Source organism: Aspergillus brasiliensis (genome assembly GCF_001889945.1).
Source record: "Aspergillus brasiliensis CBS 101740 unplaced genomic scaffold ASPBRscaffold_4, whole genome shotgun sequence".
NCBI lineage: Eukaryota > Fungi > Ascomycota > Eurotiomycetes > Eurotiales > Aspergillaceae > Aspergillus > Aspergillus brasiliensis.
Genome location: NW_027137445.1, coordinates 921577 through 935396, shown reverse-complemented (window position 1 = coordinate 935396; position 13820 = coordinate 921577). Strand labels below are relative to the sequence as shown.

At 53.3% G+C, this 13820-nt stretch overlaps 3 protein-coding genes across 3 annotated transcripts; 2 read left to right on the top strand and 1 right to left on the bottom strand.

Moving 5' to 3' along the window:
• Window positions 1–274: 274 nt before the first annotated feature.
• On the bottom strand, window positions 275–3875 carry ASPBRDRAFT_174046 (putative GTPase activating protein (Evi5)). Its single transcript, XM_067619766.1, has 4 exons — window positions 2987–3875; window positions 2332–2933; window positions 1918–2274; window positions 275–1868 (listed from the first exon to the last, which is right to left on the bottom strand). Exons 1-4 carry the CDS (start codon window positions 3374–3376, stop codon window positions 518–520), a joined length of 2700 nt encoding a protein of 899 aa, XP_067480631.1. The 5' UTR covers window positions 3377–3875; the 3' UTR covers window positions 275–517.
• A 1545-nt stretch (window positions 3876–5420) lies between these two features.
• ASPBRDRAFT_64132 (DNA topoisomerase 2) lies at window positions 5421–11108 on the top strand. Its single transcript, XM_067628452.1, has 4 exons — window positions 5421–5720; window positions 5781–6119; window positions 6174–9143; window positions 9203–11108. Exons 1-4 carry the CDS (start codon window positions 5646–5648, stop codon window positions 10949–10951), a joined length of 5133 nt encoding a protein of 1710 aa, XP_067480630.1. The 5' UTR covers window positions 5421–5645; the 3' UTR covers window positions 10952–11108.
• A 221-nt stretch (window positions 11109–11329) lies between these two features.
• On the top strand, window positions 11330–13497 carry ASPBRDRAFT_73793 (MFS transporter). Its single transcript, XM_067629224.1, has 2 exons — window positions 11330–12930; window positions 13000–13497. Exons 1-2 carry the CDS (start codon window positions 11464–11466, stop codon window positions 13315–13317), a joined length of 1785 nt encoding a protein of 594 aa, XP_067480629.1. The 5' UTR covers window positions 11330–11463; the 3' UTR covers window positions 13318–13497.
• Window positions 13498–13820: the final 323 nt, after the last annotated feature.

Below are 13820 nucleotides of genomic sequence, written 5' to 3'. Positions count from 1 at the left end.
CGCAGGACTAGGCGTGGTATCAGAGAGGGGAAGTGGGAGTCATTGATCTGTCGAGGGATTTTGGGAGGTGGTTGATCTTGCGGAGAGGATGTTGGGAAGTTAGTGGAGATGGTTGCTCATTAAAAGAGGCATATTCAGGAGTCGGGGGTTTTTGATTCTTATTCGGTGTTTCAGGAGTTGAAGAGGAGGATGGTTGGGGGCACTTGGTAGATCAGTCTTGGTAATGGTGCATCTGGATGGGTGGTTATTGTAGCTAGTATAGTGGAGTTATATTCATGTTCAAGGTTAATTCATATGTTGTTGTCTATTCTTCACTATTCTGATTATGTTTGTACGTGGTTATCTGTACAGGAGGGATATCATACAATCTAACACCATCTTATCCCATCTAGGCATACATGCATCCGCTTTAGTGAACTCCAACCAGAAAATAAAACAAAACAAAGGAATAAAATGATACAAGGAAATTTCGAGAGACGTAGACAATCCAACCTCATGGATATGTACTCCAGACTGTCTACCGTCCCTCGTAAGACTCATTGCTGGTGGATACAGCGCGTCTTCCCCATCCACTGAAGAGTCCGCCACTATTCGATGCTGGCTCCGTCGGCGCCTTCGCGATGGACGGTGGCCTTCCCAGGAAGGAATGTCGTCCTTCAGGTATGATCCCGTTCCGTGCCATGACCTTCCGCATTGAGTCCAGTTTGCCCTTGACTTCTTCAAGCTCCTGGCGCGCGACTGCTTCTGCCGTTTTCGCATTGACAAGCTCGAGTAGCAGGGACTCGTCCGCTGCCGGTTTGTTGTTCTCAGTGGCAAGGACGGATTGCAGTCCCAGGCTGCTGGATCGTTTGTTGAATGTGGTCGGTGTTGTGGTGCTCTTTTGGCTCTTTTGTGAGTTGGTCCGGACGAGTCTCAATTCTCGGAGGCCGGTACTGGTGTAGCCTTCGCTGGTGTCGCTGGTTGGGGAGCCGTAGGTTTCGGACGGCGCCGTGTCGGAGTTCCTGGTCTTGGTTTTGACCGTGCGCAACTCCCGGACCATTCGCTCTAGCCGCTGGCGCTCACGGTAGCTGTCTTGGATACGGCCGCGTGCTTCGCGGAGTTGTTCTCGAAGAGATGCGTTTTCTTTCTCGTGCTCATCAATCCGCCGCGTCAAGCTCTTGCATCGGTTGGATTCTAATTCATGCATCTCCTTATAACGGTTGAGGTCGTCACGCAATTGGTGCTTGGTCTGGTCCGTTGACACGATCCTGTGCGTTTCAACCATGGCAAATCTCGCGTCGGCTCTGTGAACTAAATCCATGGGTGGCTCTTCGGACGTCTCTTTGATGTATTGCAGCATTGACTTGGCAAGGACTTGGTCTTCCTCGCGCTCCTCCCGTTCTTGCTGCAGTTCTCGCGTGAGGTCAGCGTGTTGGCGTTGGAGGTCGCTGAGGGCCATGAGGAGGTCCTCGATTTGCGTGTGGAGGTCGCGGTCTTTGTGCTGGGATATGGCTGATTTTGCACGTGGCTTTTGTACGTCTGTCGACAGTTCCGTCGGCGCGGTGCTGGCGTCGGAACCGGACTCCACAGAATTGAGGGTTGAAGTCATGCTCTGTTTGGATGTTGATCGCCGGATGCTGGCCAGATTAGACGCACTTGCACTGTTGGGGTTGAGACTGAGGGACTTGGTGGAGTTGTGAGAGTTAGATCCCGCCCAGAGTCGCCCAAGGAATCGAGAAGCTGCTGCCTGCATTTGAGGGAACGAGATGCCGGTTGGGACTCCCTGTGACTGGTTATAGCTGGCTTCCAGAGCCTGGAGGCTTTCCTTCGTGACGAGCGACGTGAGAGAAACAAAGTCGTTTACGAAGTCATCCGCGTGGCAGGCATACCTATAGGAGTTAGAAGAAGAATTCGTAGTTGGCTTGACAGATAACTCACGTATCCCACAGACTCCTGGAAAGCAAGAGTTGCATCACATCTTCGAACTCTGCGCATGCCATAATCTTCTTCTCATTCCGGGTCATCAGGGAGAGAGCAACCCGCATTAGTGTCTCACAGGCACCCTCCAGGAAGATAACGTCGTAGATTCGTAGAAGCATGGGCAGTGGACACGCGACTGCGAAGAAGGACAAGAACCACTGCGATACGTAGACCGGCTCAACATGCAGCATCTCAAGGTGTGCGAACAAGCCAGGTCGCAGGCGAGCCAACAGATTCTGGAATTGATAGACACGAAGATGAAGCCCGGAGAGATCAGGAAGGTAGCAGGTCCGCAGGTCGTAATGGTCCATGAGCCTGAGGCGTCGGTTAGCTCCGATGTGTAAGCCGTTACATAGCTAGTTAAGTACGTACCTAACGAGTACGCAGAATGCCTCTGCATCCGTCATGTGCATCAGCAAGGGACCAACGACAAACCCCAGTCCCTGGCAGTAGCCGATCTTCGTGTCGTACAGACTGAAGCATTTCAGCACCCGTGCGAGCATTTGCTGCCCCTCACCATTGGGATCCCGGAACATTTCCACATTAGGAAAACTACGGCCAATGTCTTTGCCAATCAGCCCTTCGTATGGACTCGTCTCGCCGCACAATCGCTGGTATTCCGCCAACAATGTGTTGTCCCGGGCTCCGGCCAAGCTGGGCCACACCACACCACGCAGCGGTGGCGGCACACCGCTCCGAATTTTGTTCGAGGTCAATGTAGGTAGTCTCTGGGCTGTTTGGGGATAATCTGCGACCAGCGCTGCCCAGAATTCGAGTTCGGTCATCGGCGGGGGAGGCAGTTGTGAGTAGCGGAGTGATGATCGGGGGTCCTCGTCGATCAGTCGCTTAATCTGGTGCAATGACTGCGAACGAGACGGTCGGGTAACATGCGCCTTGTTTGCCAGAGCAGACTTGGGGTTCGTCGCAAGAGCGTTGTTTTCCTGCTCCAATCGCGCTAAGAGAAGAGCAGTCGACTGGTACAGGTCAATTGCTGCATCTTTCAATCTCTGGGGCTAGGATTACGCACCTCATCCGACCCTTCACAACGGGGTTCCTGCTCTTCTGTCTTTTCCAGCTCCTCCCAATCCACTGCATCGCTCCTGTCCCGCTCCTCGCTACTGCGGGATCGTACCGAGCTAGCATCGCCGCCATTGGAGCTTTGTTCTAGGTCCGTTCTCGCTGGTTCCTGGGTCGGGGTTGTCCTGGCGTCCTCTTCCTCATCGCTCGAATGCTCCCGGGACGGAGATGTCACGTCAACGGGGGTTTGTGGGATATTGAGAGTCCGCCAGTCGGGTTGGGTGTGTTCCGAATTGGAGGTCAATGGCACGGTGACCATCGAGTCAGTATCGTGGGACCCAGTGTTGACGGAGTCCGAATGGACGTGGGAGGGGGCGCGATCGGCAATCTCCATGGTCATTGCGTTCCTGATTGGGCTGTGATGTTGAATGCCGGTGTCAAAGGCGCATTCCTCGGGAAGATTGAGATGTTAGGGGGTGGATGTGTGGGTGTTAAAGGGCGACGGAGGGGTTAAGCCAGCAGCCAAACACGATAAGGAGGGCGGACAGTCGAGGGAGGGGCTGTCAATATCGACAGCATATCTCTCCGGGCGCGGAAGGGGGGTCGAGGGTCAGAACCAGCGCGTGGAATTGAGGGGCTAGAAAAGAAAAAAGGATGATGAGCCAGAAGGCAAGGAAGGAAACGGCGGTGATTTTGGTGTCCAGGGCCGGATGGGGGGGAAAGGGATCAGGAGCGTCGCGAGGGATTATTATTAGCGTTGGCGACGGTTAGTCCCCGACACTAACAAGCACCATTAACCTGTCAGGTTCCCTCCTTCAGTCCTTCAGGGGCACATTTTGGCGGACCACTCAATTCACACCCCCATTTATTCTCGCCCCGTCGATCGATTTTCAATAATTATCCCAGACTACTGTCCATCTACAGCTTACTACCATGCACTTTTGCTCTCATTGCACAGTATAACAAATTGCTGTAGCAACATTCTTTACACTTACGTAGTTTCTGCTCACGTTCTGGAGTTGCTTATCACAGTCTGATCACAATGGAGCCATTCTCCACGGACTGCGAACCGTGGAATTCCCTGATCGACCCGGCCTGCCCTCCTTCTCTCCCGCGGGTGATTTCTCGAAGGGTCGAATGTCTACACTAGTGATGCCAGCGCAATATCCTATGGCCCTACCGTCGTTTCGCTCGGGGCCGGTCGATCCACGACCCCATCTGGTGCAATCGTTTTATCGGCCGGTGCACTTGATCCACTGCAGACGGGCTCGAGGAGGGGTCACGGAGGGGCTAGGCGAGGAGTTGGGACTTGGGACCGCAAATCGCAAGGCTCAATCGTCGTAGTTGGCTTATCTGTGAAAAGATCTCGAGGAATCAGTGTCTGAGTAACCGCCCCTTGGACAGCTTCTGGCCAGTAGTGAGAGAATGATGCTGTTGTGTTGAGGTGGTGACCCCTGACTCCTGTTTTAAAACGTTACATGACCAGTTTCATCTGGTTCAAGTCGTGGTCGGTTTTTGTTCATTGGTCAGATGCTATATCTTGGCTGCGTTCATTGGCTGATCTAAGGCCCACTATGAAAATTACCGTTCCGGGCCACACTTGGTCTTCCGTCAGGCTTCTAGAAGGTCACGAAAAATTGAATGAATCGAAAAGTGGAAAGGAAGGTTGAGTCAGTTGAATGGCTGTCATTGTAACTAACTAATCTCTATTGATTTGCAGATTCCTATTGAACCTTTAGAGCCCTAAGGAAGGTAGAAGGTATGTTCACAATCACTAGTAGTACTACTAATTTGTCAAGGATCAAGGGACAGTATATCTCCGGTGATGAATAGTATATATATTTCTCGGCTGTTAGACACCCAGCTCTTACGAAAGTCTCCTTGTCACATCGACATTGTGAAGAAATAGTACCGGTAGTAGTGAGTACTAGTGTGTTACTGGTATAACTACTTTTCAGTTGTAGCTGAGAAGTGATGCATTCAATGGATAATATTAAGTATAACACAGAGGTCTTTGTAGTAGGCAGGTCTCAGACTGAGGGTCCCCTATTCATCACCGTTCAGTGTCCAAGGCGACCGACCGCCACAACATGGGTGGCAGCTGTCAACATGGCTGAACTAGATTTCGTCACAACAAGAAGGGATCAAACAGCATCGCATGGCATCCCTTGTTCGCGGCACATAACGTAGGTCTTTGTGCCAAAAATACCCTTGCCCGGTGTTAGTGCCTTCTTTCTGTTGTTGTTTGAGTTCCCCTCCCCCGCGCCTGCCTTGCATGTTTTGGTCGTGCCTTCCGCTTTGGGCCAGACTGTTTGGAGATTTCCGCTTTGAGCCATTTCGGCGCCACTTCAGCAGCGGCCCGATATTGATCCGAGGGCGGTCAGCGGCCAGAGCCGTTTCTTTGCCGCAGCACAGCGTCGCATTGAAGCGCGTCAACAAAAGACTTCGACAACAAACAACACACGGTCGACATAAAGTAGCCTGTCTGGGGAATTGGCTACTCTCGTAATTTACTTATTCCCCTTTCTCTTTTACGACCTCGCTGGTTGGAGGTTGTGCTTTCATCTATCTTTCTCTCGCTGAAATTTTCGCCCTTCCCGTCACTCCTTATCCTCCCTATTTTTGTTCGCCTCCCTTAACCTGCGCGTGCGAAGCGTTATTCCCTCATAATGGACGATTCGATCATGGACGACTCTGTTTTTGACGACGAAGGAAGCTCCGACTTCGTCCCCGAGCCCGCTCCGGTACGTAACTCTTCTCATTCTAGCTTCTTGCTTTGGACAGCGAGCTCATGATGACTGCAGAAGCCAAAGGCCAAGGCAGCCCCCAAGAAAGCAGCTTCTAAGGCAGCGCCTAAAAAGCTCACCCAGACCACTCTCACCGCGAAGACCACATCCAAGGCGGCTTCCAAAAAACGCGCCAAACCGGACAGCGATGACGACGACAACATGGACGACGATGACGATCACATGTCCGACGACTCTGTTCTGTCGCACACCCCTCCCAAGAAGGCGAAGAAGACGGCTGGACCCTCCAAGAAGGGCGGTGCCAAGCCCCTCGCCGATGTGGAAAATGAATCATTCGGAAAAGATGATTCCGTAGAGCCCGGAAAGTCCACCAATGCATCAGAGAAGTACCAGAAGGCAAGTATTTCCGGCGCCGCTGGTTTGGACTTGTGCTAACACTCGCACTAACAGCTTACACAACTTGAACACATCATTAAACGTCCGGATACATATATTGGTTCCGTCGAACGCACGACGCAGCAAATGTGGGTATACAGTTCGGAGTCGGAAGGGATGGAGTACCGTGAGGTCTCCTATGTGCCGGGTCTCTACAAGATTTTCGATGAGATTGTCGTCAACGCTGCCGATAACAAACAGAATGACGCGAATATGAGCGAGATCCGCGTGACGGTCGACCGTGAGTCGGGCGTGATCAGTGTCTGGAACAATGGCCGCGGTATTCCCATCGAAATGCATGCCAAGGAAAAGATCTACGTCCCCGAGCTGATCTTTGGCCATCTCCTCACCTCATCCAACTACGACGACACGCAGGCGAAGGTCACCGGTGGTCGTAACGGTTTCGGTGCCAAGCTCTGTAACGTTTTCTCCACCGAGTTCTCCATCGAGACCCAGGACTCGTCTCAGAAGAAGAAGTACAAGCAGACATGGACGGACAACATGACCAAGGTTGGCAAGGCCAAGATCACCGAAGCCAAGGGAGAAGACTACACCAAGGTCACGTTTAAGCCAGACTACGCAAAATTCAGCATGGACGGCATGGACGATGACTTCGAAGCTCTTGTCAAGCGTCGTGTGTATGACCTGGCAGGCACCGCAAAGGTGAATGTCAAGTTGAACGGCACTCGCGTCCCTATCCGCGGCTTCAAGAAGTACATGGAGATGTACACCAAGGCTATCCGTAAGGAACGTGGGGATACTGGTCCGGCCCCGAAGGACGAGATCATCACCTGCAGCCCAGACCCTCGCTGGGAGGTCGGTTTCGCCGTGTCCGACGGTGCTTTCCAGCAGGTATCGTTCGTGAACTCCATTGCGACCACTTCTGGAGGTACCCACGTCAACTACATTGCCGATCAGATCTGTACCAGATTGGCCGAGCAAGTGAAAAAGAAGAATAAGAATGGCGCCACGTTGAAAACAGCCCAGATCCGAAACCACATCTTCATCTTCGTCAACGCACTGATTGTTAACCCGGCATTCACCTCCCAGACCAAGGAACAGCTGACGACTAAGGCTTCCCAATTTGGTAGTAAATGTGTGCTCGATGAAGACTTCTACAGAAAGGTGCTGAAGACCGAGGTGATGAATAACATTCTGCACTTCGCCCAGCAGAAGGCCGATCAGATGCTCAAGAAGACGGACGGTGGCCGGCGCTCCCGCATGAACAACCCCAAGTTGACGGATGCCAACAAGGCCGGCACCAAGGACGGCCATCACTGCACCCTGATTCTCACGGAAGGTGACTCGGCCAAGGGTCTGGCCATGGCTGGTCGAGCAGTTGTTGGCCCGGATCTCTTTGGTGTTTTCCCGCTTCGAGGAAAATTGCTCAATGTCCGCGATGCTTCCTTCGACCAGATCTCGAAGAACCAAGAAATTCAGAATATCAAGAACTTCTTGGGTCTGCAGCACAAGAAGGAGTACACCGACACCCGCGGCCTGCGGTACGGTCACCTGATGATCATGACTGATCAGGATCACGACGGTAGTCACATCAAGGGCCTACTCATCAACTTCCTACAGGCCCAGTTTCCCAGTTTGCTGAAGATCCCCGAGTTCTTGATTGAATTCATCACCCCCATTGTGAAGGTGTGGAAGGGTGATCCCAAGAATCCAACCAAGCAGCGTTCTTTCTTCACTATGCCCGAGTACGAGGCATGGGCGGAGGAGCATAAGCATGAGCGTGGTTGGGATCACAAGTACTACAAGGGTTTGGGTACCAGTACTACTGAGGATGCTCAGGTCTACTTCCGCGACTTGGACCGTCACCTGAAGGAGTTTCACACCATGCAGGACAACGAGGCGGAGCTGATCGAGCTGGCTTTTTCGAAGAAGAAGGCTGACGAGCGTAAGGAGTGGCTGCGGCAGTTCAAGCCCGGAACCTTCTTGGACCATTCCGTTGAGAAGATCACCTACACCGACTTCATTAACAAGGAGCTTATCCTGTTCAGTATGGCGGACAATGTTCGTTCGATTCCCTCTGTTGTCGATGGTCTGAAGCCTGGTCAGCGTAAGGTCCTCTACACCTGTTTCCGTCGCAATCTGAAGAAGGATATGAAGGTCGTTGAGTTGGCTGGTCACGTCTCGGGTATGACCGCGTACCAGCACGGTGATGTCTCCTTGCAGCAAACCATTGTTGGTCTAGCGCAGACCTTTGTTGGGTCCAACAACATTAACTGCCTGGAGCCTAGCGGTAACTTCGGTAGTCGTCTTCAAGGTGGTTCCGACTGCGCTAGTGCGCGTTATATTTATACACGGCTGTCCCCGTTCGCGCGCCGCGTCTTCCATGCGTCGGATGAGCCTCTGCTGACTTATGGTGTTGACGATGGCAAGACTATCGAGCCTGAGGTTTACATGCCGGTAGTTCCCATGATTCTGGTCAACGGTGCGGACGGTATCGGTACCGGTTGGAGTTCCTCGATTCCCAACTACAACCCGGAGGATATCGTGGACAACCTGAAGCGGCTGATGGATGGCGAGGAGATCAAACCCATGCAGCCCTGGTTCCGTGGGTTCACGGGTGAAGTCACTGCTATTGGTGGCGATCGCTTCAAATTCAGCGGTATCATTAAGGAGACTGGTGAGAAGGAAGTGGAGATTACGGAATTGCCCATTCGAACATGGACTCAGGATTTCAAGGATAAGCTTGAAGATATTATCAAAGCGGAGAAGACACCGTCGTTCATCAAGGACTACAAGGATTACAACACGCACACCAAGGTTCACTTCGTGATCCAAATGGATGAGAAGCATCTCAAGTCTGCCGTCGAAGAAGGGTTGGAGGAGAAGTTCAAGCTGACGAAGACCATCGCCACCACGAACTTGGTCGCGTTTGACCCGGAGGGTCGGATCACGAAGTATGCGACAGTGGACGACATTCTCAAGGAGTTCTTCGCAGTCCGGTTGAAGTTTTACGAGCGCCGCAAGGTAGGCCATTCTGATCGAATCTTGATGCTGGTGTGCTGTCTACTAACACCGAAATTTAGCAATACCAACTCAACGAAATGCAAAAGGAGCTGGAGAAGTTGAGCAACCAGGCGCGCTTTGTCCAGATGATCATCGACGGCGAGCTGGTCGTTTCGAAGAAGAAGAAGAATGTGCTCGTCTCGGAGCTGAAGGAGAAGGGCTTCAAGCCATTCCCCAAGGTCGCGGATGCTGCCAAGGCCGGGGAAACTGAGCCAGCTGCCGAAGATGAGGAAGACTCCGAAGAGGCTGACGATACCAGCAACCTTTCCAACGCGTATGACTACCTGCTGGGTATGGCGATCTGGTCGTTGACCCAGGAGCGTGTGGAGCGCCTCCGTCGCCAGATCGGTGATAAGGAGATGGAGATTGACACCCTGATCAAGCTTTCCAAGGAAGACATCTGGAAGCGGGATTTGGAAGACTTCATCAATGAATGGCGCTTCCAGCTTGACGATGAGGCTCGTCGCATGCGTAAGGTGGCGAACATGGGTCGTCGTACCTCCTCCAAGCTGATGACAGCCGTCGGCCGTGGCGGTGCCCGCAAGCGCAAGGCTGCTAAGGATGATGATTCGGATGATGAAGACTTTGCCGCACCGAAGACCAAGCGCGGCCCGAAGAAGGCCGAACCGAAGGGCACGCTCCACAATTTCTTGAAGAAGTCCTCTCCTAAGCCCAAGCCTGCAACGGACGATGATGAAGATGATGATGATTTCGAGATGGAGATCATGCCGAAGAAGAACCGCGGGGCCAGCAAGCCGGCAGCGCCAGCGAAGGAAGAAGAAGAAGAAGAAGAAAAAGATGCAGGCGATTCCGACGTGGAAGTCCTGCCGAAGAAGAGTCGGGCTGCACCGAAGGCTGCCTCGAAAGTCAAGGCAGAAGATACCGACAGCACTGAGGTGAAGAAGGCACCCGCTAAACGGGGCCGACCGGCAGCCAAAGCGAAGGCCAAGCCAGCGGAGGAGGAGGTCGAGCTGGACGACGACGAGTTTATGGAGATTACCAAAGCGCAAGCCGCCGAGACCGCGAAGGCTGACCCAGCGCCCAGCCGAGCGCGTAAGCCGGCCAAGTACACCTTGGATGACTCGGACAGCGACAACGGTGATGACCTCCTGGGCGACGTGAGCAAGATGGTCAAGGGGATCGGCGGCACTACTGGCGGATCGACATCGGATTCTCGTCAGCTGTTCTCGGAGCGCTCTGGGGCCGGCGGCAGCTCGGGACTGGCCAGCAGCTCCAAGACCTCAAAGCAGTCTCCCGATTTTGACGCCGACGAGACTGACTACAGCAAGCTAGTGCCACAGACCTCTCCGCGCCGGTCGCTGCAGGTCAAATCCAAGACGTTGCTTGACAGCGACGACGAGGAGGAGGAGCCAGTGAAGCCGGCCGCTACCAAGGCCAAGCCGGCGGCCCGAGGCAAGGCAGCGGCAGCAGCCAAACCGGCCGCGAAGCCACGAGGCCGCCCCAAGAAGGATGCCACCACCACTACGACGGCCGCATCTGCTAAGCAGACGGCGCTTTCGCCGGCAGCCAAGGCGTACGCTTCCAAACAAGCCAAAACGACCAGCAAGAAGAAGCAACTGGCGGATGACTTGTCGGACGACGACATTGATGCGATGGCCAATGATATCTTGGATTCTCCTGCGGCGCCTACTACCCGGCCGTCGCGGCGCACGGCAACGACAAAGAAGAAGACGTACGTGATTGATGATGACAGTGACGACTTTGGAGCCGGAGGAGATTCAGATGATTTCGCAGAGGACAGCGAGTAGAAGAAAGACGTGGCGATAGGAGTACATACACGGAGGACGTAATTAATTTTCATTGTTGACTCATTCTGTACCTACTACTACTACGCTACTATCCTTTCGCTGCTGCTATTTCACCAGACACGATAATGCAGTCGAATTTCCATTTGTTCAGTCCCAGTCTTATCATCTCAATTTGTGGTGTAGAAGAAAAGAGCAAGTCGGCGAGAAGTCCGAGGAGTGGGTGGCCCCAGGCTCCACTCAGGCTCCACTTGGTGATCCACCAAATTCAAGGCTTGACTTTTGAAGTCTTTTTTTTTTTCTCTGCCTTTCGAGGAAAAAGACCCGCCATTGAACGCGATTGCGTCGTTCCGGACCTTAGTTATCGACCGAGACTGGCCTTGCCATTATTCAGCACTGTTTGGTTCCAGGATTTGCGTAGTTCTTCTCGTCTCCAAGGTGGTTCTCTCGTTCGTCCCTTTTCCTTTTCCTTCTTCTCTCCTTGTGCATCTCCCACTGACTGACGCCTCCCCTCCATGCAGGCCTATCTTCAGTACCGTCGCATTGGCCATGCCGTGCGCAAACAGCTCGAAGATTACCCGGAGTTTGCCCGACCAGGTCTCGCCAAAGATGACCTGCCGGAGGGGATCCCCAGAGATGCTCCCAACGCAGATTCACGCCGCCGTTCCAGTCCTCTGCTGCTGCCGGGCGTGCAGCTGAAGGACGTGGTCGAAAATGACGGCTCATCCTCATCGGTCTTGCTCGTCGACTGGGACAGTGACCATGATCCCATTAACCCGCGCAACTACAGCCATGCTACCCGCATCGGCGCAACCTTGATGGTGTCCGCTCTGGGTTTCGCCGTCGGTGCAGCCTCATCTATCGAATCCGGCGTGCTTCCCCAGAACGCAGCAGCCTTTCACATCAGCGACGTCGTCGCATCGCTCGCGACGGGTATGTATCTGCTGGGCTTCGCAGCAGGCTCGCTCGTCTCCGGACCGCTATCCGAAATTCTAGGCCGCAACGCCGTCTACACCGGCTCCCTCACGCTGTTCATGATCTTCGTCATGGCCTCCGGGCTGGCCCCCAATATTGGCGCGCAGCTCGCTTTCCGCTTCCTGGCTGGCATCTTCGGCTGTCCGCCGCTGACCTGCGCCGGCGGCACCATCGCCGACCTTTGGAACCCGCTCGAGAAAACCCTCTTCTTCCCCCTCTACGCCATCCTCTCCTTTGGCGGACCTGTTCTCGGCCCCGTCATCGCCTCGTACATGGGCGAAGGCACCCTCTCCTGGCGCTGGACCAACTGGATCATTCTCATCCTGGCGGGCTTCATCCTGGCCCTGATCCTCCTGCTGCAGCCCGAGACCTACGGCCCCTTACTCCTGAAATGGAAGGCGCATCATCTCCGCCAGCAAACGGGCGACAACCGCTACCGCTCATCAATGGATCTGCAGGAGACGGCGCTATTCTCCCGCATCGGAACCGCCTGTATGCGACAATTCGCTCTGACCATCCACGAACCCATCATCCTGCTGATCTCCCTCTACATGACCGTGATCTACATCGTGCTCTTCACTTTCTTCGACGGATACACGTACATCTTCAGCGACGTGCACGGCCTATCCCAGGGCCTGACCAACATCGTCTGGGTAGCCATGTACGTCGGCATTGCAATGGCCGGACTCTTCGTCCCCGTCGTGTACGTCTGGACAAAGCGCGAATTCTCCGACGCGGCTGCATCCGCTGCTGCATCTGCAGCGGCATCCCCCCGATCGGCGAGTTCGGAAATAGTCACTGCCGATCCCAACGCCAATGCTACTACTACCACTGAGAAGCCAAACAACGACACCACCACCGACGACGACGACGATGACACCCAGAAACCCACACAGCAGCAGCAGCAACACAAGCACATCGCTCGTCCGGAGAACCGTCTCTGGTTCGCCATGCTCGGTGCGCCCGCCATTCCCATCGGATTATTCTGGATGGGCTGGACTGATTATGTACGCCTTACCCCAACCCCAATCCCACATTAAAAAAAAAAAAAGCATCACTTACTAACATGATAATAGAGTTCTATCTCAATCTGGTCCCCTATCATCGCCTCCACCGTCTTCGGCTTCGGCACCATCTGCGTCTTCATCTCCTCATACATGTACGTCATCGACGCCTACGACATCTACGCGGCCTCTGCGCTGGGCTTCATGACGGTCTCGCGCTACTGCGCGGCCGGCGGGATGACGGTCGTGGGGATCCCGTTTTACAGTAATATGGGGGTGCATTGGACGTTGACGATCTTGGGGGCGATTAGTGCGGTGATGACCCCCGTGCCGTATGTGTTTTATCGGTATGGAGTGGTGATTCGGGGGTGGAGTCGGTATGCTGTTTAGTAGGTCTGCTTTAGATTCTTGCGGAAGCGGGTAAAGAAAAGGGAGGGAGTAGTAACTATAGGGGGCAGAGGGTGACTCTTTCTCTACTTTGAGAAGAAATAATTATGACTATATAGATATACACGGTACGCTATAGATTTGATAGATTAGCTATAGATAGAATTAATGTTAACATAATTTAATGGATTGATACTAATGGAATAATTCATGACTTACTTGCGTGAGAAGCTACTCTCTAGATGCAGCAGCTGGCATTCCCTTCGATATGGCAATCACAACAACTACATTCATACATCTGTTCTATTTGCGTCTACGTAATTGCATAAAGATCTGAAGAAAGTAAACCAATTCTATTCTAAGCAAAGTAGATACATGAGTCAACGGCATTACATACCTGTCCACTGAAAACCCATAACGCCATGACCGTCCGTTCATCCTATCAACAGCCCAAGAGCAACTTTTTTAGTAAGAAACCACAGAGATAGACAACTTCCACAAAAGGG

What these genes read in the sequence shown, in the direction of transcription:
- ASPBRDRAFT_174046 (XM_067619766.1), bottom strand. Translation starts at nt 3,376, where the DNA reads ATGACCATGGAGATTGCCGATCGCGCCCCCTCCCACGTCCATTCGGAC. An exon ending in GCATTCTGCGTACTCGTTAG is followed by an intron (nt 2,275 to 2,331) that starts GTACGTACTTAA and finishes CCGACGCCTCAG; the next exon opens with GCTCATGGACCATTACGACC. An exon ending in TCCAGGAGTCTGTGGGATAC is followed by an intron (nt 1,869 to 1,917) that starts GTGAGTTATCTG and finishes TAACTCCTATAG; the next exon opens with GTATGCCTGCCACGCGGATG.
- ASPBRDRAFT_64132 (XM_067628452.1), top strand. Translation starts at nt 5,646, where the DNA reads ATGGACGATTCGATCATGGACGACTCTGTTTTTGACGACGAAGGAAGC. An exon ending in CATCAGAGAAGTACCAGAAG is followed by an intron (nt 6,120 to 6,173) that starts GCAAGTATTTCC and finishes TCGCACTAACAG; the next exon opens with CTTACACAACTTGAACACAT. An exon ending in AGTTTTACGAGCGCCGCAAG is followed by an intron (nt 9,144 to 9,202) that starts GTAGGCCATTCT and finishes ACCGAAATTTAG; the next exon opens with CAATACCAACTCAACGAAAT.
- ASPBRDRAFT_73793 (XM_067629224.1), top strand. Translation starts at nt 11,464, where the DNA reads ATGCAGGCCTATCTTCAGTACCGTCGCATTGGCCATGCCGTGCGCAAA. An exon ending in GGATGGGCTGGACTGATTAT is followed by an intron (nt 12,931 to 12,999) that starts GTACGCCTTACC and finishes ACATGATAATAG; the next exon opens with AGTTCTATCTCAATCTGGTC.